Raw genomic sequence first — 8845 nt, forward strand, 5'->3', positions numbered from 1 at the left:
CTGACATATATTTTTATTTGTTTATTTTTGTTTTGCTTTGGGGGATTCAGAGAGCAATTGGGAGAGACAGAGCCTCACTCTGCAGCCTGTGCTGATGTTTCTCTCACAGGAATTCTCTTGCTTCAGCTTTCTAGGTGCTACATTTATGTATGTGTCACCATGTATATGCTATTTTGACTTTCTAAAACTCTTCACTTGTGAAAATTGTGAATAAAAGAATAGCTGACAGACTATACAAACACAGTTGTTAATGCTATTTTACTTACTGAGGAAATCAACTGAAGTATATTTATGATTTTATTTGTTTCAGCACCCTCTATCCAGTTTTTTTATTGCATGAGATAGTAAACTGTAAAAACATGAAAACCAGGACCTCAAAATTCTATTATTGACATTTCCATCAAGTAGAATTTCCACAATGAGAAGACACAATACCACCTCCCATCACATCAATGGCTTTATTCTGGTAGGCTTCTCTGAATGGCCACGACTGGAAATGGCTCTTCTTGTGATCATCTCTATTTTCTATATAGTGACCCTCTTTGGGAATTCAGCTATTATCATTTTGTCTCGCCTTGATCCTAAACTCCATACCCCTATGTATTTCTTCCTGGCCAATCTTTCCTTTTTGGATCTCTGCTATACCACTTCTACTGTCCCCCAGATGCTGAAAAATATACAGAGCCATGAGAGAAGTATCAGCTATGTGGGCTGCATAGCACAATTGTTCATCTTCCTTGGCCTGGGATCTACAGAATGTGTGCTTCTCTCCATCATGGCTTTTGATCACTATGTGGCTATCTGTCAGCCTCTGCATTACACAGTAATCATGCACTCCCAGCTGTGCCAACAACTGGCAGCAGTAGCCTGGATAACTGGTTTCAGCAACTCCTTGGTGCAGACAGTGTTGACATTTTTGTTACCTCGTTGTGGCCAATACAAGGTAGAGAATTTCTTCTGTGAGGTACCAGCCATGCTTCAGTTATCATGCGTTGATACCTGGGTCAATGAGGTAGAGATGTATGCTGCAGTGGTTGTCATAAAAGTTATCCCTCTTGGGCTAATTCTTTTCTCTTACATCAACATTGTCAGAGCAGTCATAAGGATACAATCTTCTGAAGGTCGAAAGAAGGCCTTTAACACGTGTGGGTCTCATCTTCTGGTGGTCGTCATGTTCTATGGTTCTGCCATCAGTGGATATGCATACATGGCACCCAAAAGCAGCTCAGCCAAACTGAAGGGCAAGCTTTTGGCATTGTTCTATGGACTCATAACACCAATGCTGAACCCTCTTATCTATACCTTGAGGAACAAGGATGTCAAGGCAGCAGTGAAGAAGGTACTTGGAGGAGAACAAGAGCAAGGTTGGAACTTGGATTAGGCAAAAGCATATCAGTTCTTGGTTCCAAAGCAGGATTACCAACAGCCCTCATTCCTCTTACCAGAAAAACAGAGCCTGATTGTGATCACTTGTTATTGATTATATGTAACCAATGTAATAGTCAATAGTCATTGGAATAGTCCAATAGTTCAACAAGTACAAAAAAATTAATACAAGCAGATTTGAATAAATGCTAAATTTGGTTAATAAATGTTGTCTTGGCTAATGAATTTTTAAAAATATTCTTTCTTATTCCCTAATACATTAAACATAATGGAAGGAGTACTTTAGGAACTTAAATTAAAAGCACAAAGACATCTGCTTGAAATTTAGTCATTTTTGAGCCATAAACAATCAGGATGAAAATCTCATTTCCTTCTTTCAAAAAGTTTGCAAATTATAAAGACACATTTTTACATTTAGTTGTATTGTTGATGAATGATGCATTGCTTTGACAGACAGTAATGCAAAGAGAGCCTCATAAAATGCTTCTGTTTTGTTACTTGCAGTCTCTCTTAGAATATATATTTAATTTTAGATTGCAATGTTTATTAGATTTGCCTCCATTGTAATTTTTCGCATGTACAGAACACAAAGTAATATACTGAAGAATATAATTGTGTATATATTCAAGTGATTTTTTGTCCTATTACTTGATAATAGATAGGAATTATCACTCTAGGAAATAATCATTACAATATTTGTTATTCAATAACATCATGGTTATTATTAGGCTTAATCCTGTTTCAAATTTCTTTGGGGAAATATTTATTTATTTTATTTATGGCAAAGTTTTTTAATTTTGTTATTAAATTTTTTCATATAATATATTTTGAATATATTTTGATGGTATTCTTTGCCCTGCCCCAAATTCTTCTCTATCATCTCCACTTTCCTATCCACCCAATTTCATGTTATTCCTTTCTGTAAAATAAAAAGCAAAGCAAAGAAAAGCAACAAAAAACCCAAAAGGAATAAAAATCAAAACAGATAAGCTAAAAGGGCAAATTCAGTAAGACTGGAAAACAAAGCAAAAATCACACACACACACACACTCACACACACACTCTAACAGGGAGGTTGTTTGTGTTAGGTCTGCCCTGGAGCATCGTTGACATACCCAGTCGTAACTTCATGAGAGAAATCTCCTTTCCATTTCCCAGCAGGTATCAGTTGCAAACAGCTTGGTAAGGGTGGGACTTTGTGTCTATCTCTTATTCTCACTGCTAGGATTTTGTCTAGTTTAAATCTGTTCAGGTCTTCTGCATGCTATCACTGTCTCTTAGTGTATCAGGACTTCCTATTTCTAGCCCCTTGATCTCCCTCAGCTGTCGAATTGCTCTAGCTAAGACTTCAAAAGCTATACTGAATAGATATGGAGATAGTGGACCTTTTCTTGATCCTGGTTTTAGTGGAAGTATTTTGAGCTTCTCTCCCTTTAGATTAGCTATGGACTTAAGGCATACTGCCTTTATTATGTTAATGAATATACTTTATATCCCAAATCTGTCCAGGGCTTTTACCATGAAGGAATATTGGAGTTTTGTCAAAGACCTTTTCTTAATTTAATTATATGATTCTGTGGGTTTTTCTTTCTATCTGTTTAACGGGTAGAGTCTGTTCATTGATTTATGTATGTTGAACCATGTCTGCATCTCTGGGATGAAACCAACTTGATAATAGTGGATAAATTTGATGTGTTCTTGAATTGAGTTTGTAACTATTTTATTGAGAATTTTTCCACATATTAATAAGGGATATTGGTCTGTAATTTCCTAATTTTGAGAGGTCTTTGTGTAGATTTAGCAATAGTGTGATAGTAGGTTAAGAAAAAGAATTAGGGACTGTTTCTTCCATTTCCATCATATTGGCGTTAGTCCTTTGAAGTTCTAGTAGAATTCCATTCTGAATTTGGCCCTGGGCTTTTTCCACACCTTGAGAGATTTTTTTCCCTTGAATCTTTTGTGTGTGTGTGTAATATTTTTCAACAGCAGAAAACAAACCCAAGTACTAAACACTAACAGCATACTACAATCAAGGGAAGAGGACATGCAGAGGCTACAGGTACAAGCTAAGTTCTTACAGTTGACCACTGAACTGGCTATGACCCTGTTGTGCTGGTGTCAGGACTAGCAACTGCTGTATCTGGAGATGTCTTACTCCTGCCCCAGGACCTACTTGCAGCAAAACACATAGGGCACCTTTTTATCTTCACACAAGAGTAGGAGGCTGCTCCCAGTGTTTAGTCATCAGAATGAGCAGAGGTGGACCTTTTGCTGGCCTCACTGGCTTTTTCCAAACTGCTTGTACTTAAGCATCAACTAACTTAAACTATCCCATAATTTCTGGGTGAGAAAGGCACCTTCAACGGCAAAGATGTGGATTTCCATCAGTCCCATTGTCAGCTGCAGCTCTGCAGATCACGCCACAAGAGTGAGTGATGTCAGCAGTTAACCCAAACTTAAGAGGTCTGTCCTTTATCCTTTGAGGCTCTTAGTTAAGACCTTGTTCCTATGAACACACTTGGGTCACAGCATGTTGTCCTCCAGGTGTGGGGGTGGAAATGTGCAGGCTGGAAGCAGGAAGAGGGCAATCGCTTTCTCTTTGTCATCATGTTCCCAGGCTTGTCAGGCATGGAACTGCAATCGAACCCAACCACTTGAGTTCCCAGGAAGACTCGTCCCATGAACCACACATCACATTTCCCCCATAGGTCTCTGATGTTGCATTGGACCGCACTGACTCAAACTTCTTAGCACTGGCTACAATTCTGGCCCAAGAAGCCAACATTGCCTTGGAGGTTATGTAGTCATAACCGTGATTCTGACGTCCTCATAGAGCATAGGAGGTATCTGCTTCTCTGGTACATTAAGGATTTCAAGGGGAACTGTCACCTGAGACTCTTCCCCTGGTTCGGTCTTTTTTTTTTTTTTTCCAAGATATCTTCAACCTGGCCTCTTTGGTTGAGTCAGGAACATTCTTCAACTCCGGTATTTGATCTAGGAAAGCCCTTGCAAGGAGTCATTTGTAAGCATCTAATTTCTGGCCTTTGCAGCTCAGCTTCATCTCCTGGCACCATGCCTGCAAAACATCTCGGTGAATCAGGTTCACTGTGGAAAAGGAGGAACTGGTACCTTCCTTCGAGTGTGTCCTGGTGTCTCAGTGTCTTATGCTTTGTTCTCCTTTGGTTTACAATAGTTATCTTTCGCTGACTTTTGTTTGTTTGTTTTGTTTTGTTTTCCCGTTGCTTTAGTCTTTGCAGAAGATGTGCTGGGTTGACTAGACATCGGCCATTTCACTTCTTCCCTCGACTCTTCTCTGCTCCGCTGTAACTAGTGTGCTGGAGAGGTGAAGGAAATGGATCTCAAGTTAGAGGCTAGCCTGTACTACACAAAATTAGAGTGTCTGAAATAAACAGGGGATATCACACAGTTGTAGAGTGTTTGACTAGCATACTGGATGAGCTAGGTTCAATCCCCAGGTAAGTTACCCACTCTGACCTCCCTACTCCCCACCCTAGAACTCTTATCCCCTCTTTAATCATTTTTTACAGTCCAGACTTTATCCCCCTCCCTGTCTACTCTCTGACTGTTCCACTTAATTACTGCCTCTATTACAGTAGGGGTTACAGGTCTTTTAAAATTGTTTACTTCATCTTGATTTCACTTGGTAGATCAGATATATCAAAAAAACATACATTTATTTTAGGGTATCAAGTTTGGTGGAATGCAGATTTTTAAAGTATATTTTTATGATTCTCTGAATTTCCTTGATGTCTGATGTAATATTTCCATTTGTGATGGTTTGCATATACTTGGCCCAGGGAGTGGCACTATTAAGAAGTGTGCCTTATTGGGTGCATCACTGTGGGCATCAGTTTTAAGGCCCTCATCCTAGCTGCCTGGAAGCCAGTCTTCTCCTAGAGTCCTTTAGATGAAGAAGTAGAACTCTCAGCTCCTTCTGCACCATGCCTGCCTTGATACTTCCAGGCTCTCACCTTGATGATAATGGATTGAACCTCTGAACCTGTAAGCCAGACCCAGTGAAATGTTGTCTTGTTGGTTTTCTCAAAGAACTAATTCTTGTCTCATTGAATCCTTATATTTCTTTCTGTTTGTTTTTATTTCATTGATTCCAGCCTTGTGTTTACTTATTTCTTGATGTAAACTCTCTTTGAGTACTATTATTTGTTTTTCTAGAGATATCAAGTATATCATAAATTTATTAACATACAGTTTCTCCAGGTTTTTTGTTTATTTGTTTGTCTGCTTTATGCAAGCACTTAGTGCTATGAACTGGCCTCTTAGAATTTCTTTCCTCATGTCTCATACATTTGGCTTTGTTGTGTTTTCATTTTACAAAGGTTTCTAATTTCCTTGTTAATTTCAGACTTGACCAAATTTTCATTCAGTGATAAGTTGTTCAGCTTCCACGAGTGTGTATACTTTCTGCCATTTTCATCCTATTTTCTAATCCAATATGTTAACTTGTGTCTTTTTTTAAGACAATGTTGAGAGCTACCAATTTATTGATTCTTGTTATTTTGTTATTATGGTGCTGTTTTTTGCCCTCTCTTTTAATTTATGTTCTGGGAATATTTATTGCTTGTATTTTCTTTGGTGTGGTTAACATCTTCAGATTGGAGTTTTCCTTCAAAAACCTTCTGTAGAGATAGACTTGTAGATAGATACTGCTTGATTTTATCTTATTATGTAATCTTTTTCTTTATCTACTGTAATTGATAGTTTTTCTGTATGTAGTAGTCTGAGCTGGCATCTGCTGTGTTCTTGAGTCTGTAGAACATCTGTTCAGACCCTTCTGGCTTTTTAAAGTCTCCACTGAAAAGTTGGATGTTATTCTAAAGGGTCTGCCTTTATGTTACTTAGTCTTTTTCTCTTAAACAGCTTATGGTCTTCCTTAATCCTTCCTGAGACTTGGGGACAGCCTGGACAGGTCCTTGGTTAGGACCTTCCTCTCTTTTTCACCCATGGAAACAACATCATCCTTACTTTTTGTCTCCCCCTTTTAGAAAGCCTCCAGCTTCTTCACCTGGCACCCAGCCTTAAAGGTCCCAAATTTATTTGCTTTGTGATCAAAACTGCCCTCAATATCATTTAGATAATCACTTCAAATGTGGCTGACTAGTGGTACCCTAGATACCAATATGATTTGGGACCTTCACAAATACTGCAGTCAACTGTGGGAAATGGAAGGAGGTTTCCCATTCCCTATTTCTCTTTATTCCACTCCAATCTGTTTGTTTGTTTGGTTTTTTTTTTTTGGTCTTTGATGTTCACACTGTGTCTAAAAGTTTTGTCTTTAAGTTAAAGTTGATGGGTTTTTAAGTTTATTGCAAAGTGAGAGATAGAAGCCAGATCTAGAATAAGGGGAAGAAAGCACAGGAGTAGGCCAGCCATAGCATGCACACCCTCAGCACACGCTTCACTGGCTTGTATGTTTCTCTACTCCCCACTGTAGCAAATGCTCCTCAGGCATATACATATCATTTAGTTTTGCTGGCTTCTGCCACCCACAAGATATGATTCCAAATTCTAGAGCCCAATTTAACAGCTAGCTCTTTACTCTACCTTCTTTTTAACTGTTTGTCTCTATTTTCCCTGGAGTTTGGCCTTCTATTCCTTCCATGTGAGCATATAGAGTTGCCCAAAGAATACAGAGTCTTTGAGCAAAGAGTACACATGGAGGGACCCATGGCTCCAGCCGCATATGTAGCAGAGAATGGCCTTGTTGGGCATCAATGGGAGGAGAGGCCCTTGGTCCTGTGAAAGCTAGATGCCCTGATGTAGAGGAATGCCAGGGCAGGGAGGCAGGAGTAGGTGGGTGGGTGGCTTGAGATGTATGAAGATAGGCATAGAATGTGAGTGCCTGTCTATTTTAAAAGATAAAATTTCTAGCTCTTGATATGTGGATTCATAAGAATCATAATTCTTTAGTACCTTAAAGGAGATGCTTGATAAACAGAAAAGGGAGATAAGAACTCAGAGAAACAGATTGAATAATGCTTTATTAACTTTTTAGTTAACTTTTTAATTAACTTTTAAATGCCAGTGAGGCAGGAACAACTTCTGTATAAAAAGCTGCTGAAAGACAGTGAATTTAGAAGAAAGTACTGAATTAGATCAATCTGTGTACTTTTTTTTTTTTTAAAAAAAAGACACATTTATTCAGCGTCATGATCAGACTATTACATTTAGCAATCAACAGCATGGGTGAAAAAGGTCTACAGTAAAACCTTTTGTTGGAATGCTTTACACTTTCCACAGAACAGAAACTAAAATAACCTGTTATACAATTAGTCACAAATACAGTCCTGGAGTTTTTGCCCACACACATGAGTATTGTCTAAAACATGTCTTCTTTGTAGCAGCTAGGCCCTGCCACCACTGTGCTTGGCTGAGTTCACAAATCTGTTGTAACCTGTAGCTTCCCTGTCACTTCTCTGGCTCTCCTCTCCTGCTAAGCTTTGTTTCCTGGCTGTAATTAGAACCTCCTGCCACTGCCATAGCTACTGCTGCTGCTGGAACCTTCATAGCCACCTTGGTTTCGTGGTTTAGCAAAGTACTGGCCTCCACCACTGTAAGGGCCAGAGCTCCTGCCTCTAAAGTTCCCTCCCTTCATCAGTCCAAAATTTGAAGACTGATTGTTGTAATTGCCAAAATCATTGTAGCTTCCACCACCTCCAAAATTGCTTCTGTCATTGCCAAATCCATTATAGCCATTCCCACTGCCACCATATCCACCACCACCACGGCTGCCACCAAAGCCACCACGACCACTGAAGTTCCCTCCTCGACCAAAATTGTCATTGCCACCAAAACCACCTCCACGACCACCACCAAAGTTTCCAGAACCACTTCGACCTCTCTGGCTGGATGAAGCACTAGCCATCTCTTGCTTTGACAGAGCTTTTCTTACTTCACAGTTGTGGCCATTCACAGTATGGTATTTCTGAATAACAATCTTATCCACAGAGTCATGGTCATCAAAGGTGACAAAAGCAAAGCCTCTCTTTTTCCCACTGCCTCTGTCAGTCATAATTTCTATCACTTCAATTTTCCCATACTGCTCAAAATAATCTCGTAGGTGGTGTTCTTCAGTGTCTTCTTTAATACTACCAACAAAGATCTTTTTCACAGTTAAGTGGGCACCTGGTCTCTGAGAATCTTCTCTTGACACAGCCCTTTTAGGTTCCACGACTCTTCCATCCACCTTGTGTGGTCTTGCATTCATGGCAGCATCCACTTCTTCCACAGTGGCGTATGTGACAATCCCAAAGCCCATGGATCTCTTGGTGTTTGGATCTCTCATTACCACACAGTCGGTTAGTGTTCCCCATTGCTCAAAATGGCTCCTCAGACTCTCATCAGTTGTTTCAAAGCTCAGCCCTCCGATAAAGAGCTTCCGCAGCTGTTCCGGCTCCTTGGGAGACTCTGACTTAGACAT

At 39.6% G+C, this 8845-nt stretch overlaps 2 protein-coding genes and 1 pseudogene across 2 annotated transcripts; 1 reads left to right on the top strand and 2 right to left on the bottom strand.

The window, feature by feature from the left end:
• Positions 1-418: 418 nt before the first annotated feature.
• Positions 419-1381, top strand: LOC114636924 (putative olfactory receptor 2B8). The gene has a single exon (XM_028785019.1). The coding sequence runs from the start codon at positions 419-421 to the stop codon at positions 1379-1381; it is 963 nt and encodes a 320-aa protein (XP_028640852.1).
• Positions 1382-3858: 2477 nt separating this feature from the next.
• Positions 3859-6384, bottom strand: LOC114636925 (annotated as a pseudogene).
• Positions 6385-7551: 1167 nt separating this feature from the next.
• On the bottom strand, positions 7552-8845 carry LOC114636930 (heterogeneous nuclear ribonucleoprotein A1-like). Its single transcript, XM_028785024.1, has one exon. The coding sequence runs from the start codon at positions 8843-8845 to the stop codon at positions 7883-7885; it is 963 nt and encodes a 320-aa protein (XP_028640857.1). The 3' UTR covers positions 7552-7882.

This window comes from Grammomys surdaster, unplaced genomic scaffold (assembly GCF_004785775.1).
Source record: "Grammomys surdaster isolate TR1022 unplaced genomic scaffold, NIH_TR_1.0 125079, whole genome shotgun sequence".
Lineage (NCBI taxonomy): Eukaryota > Metazoa > Chordata > Mammalia > Rodentia > Muridae > Grammomys > Grammomys surdaster.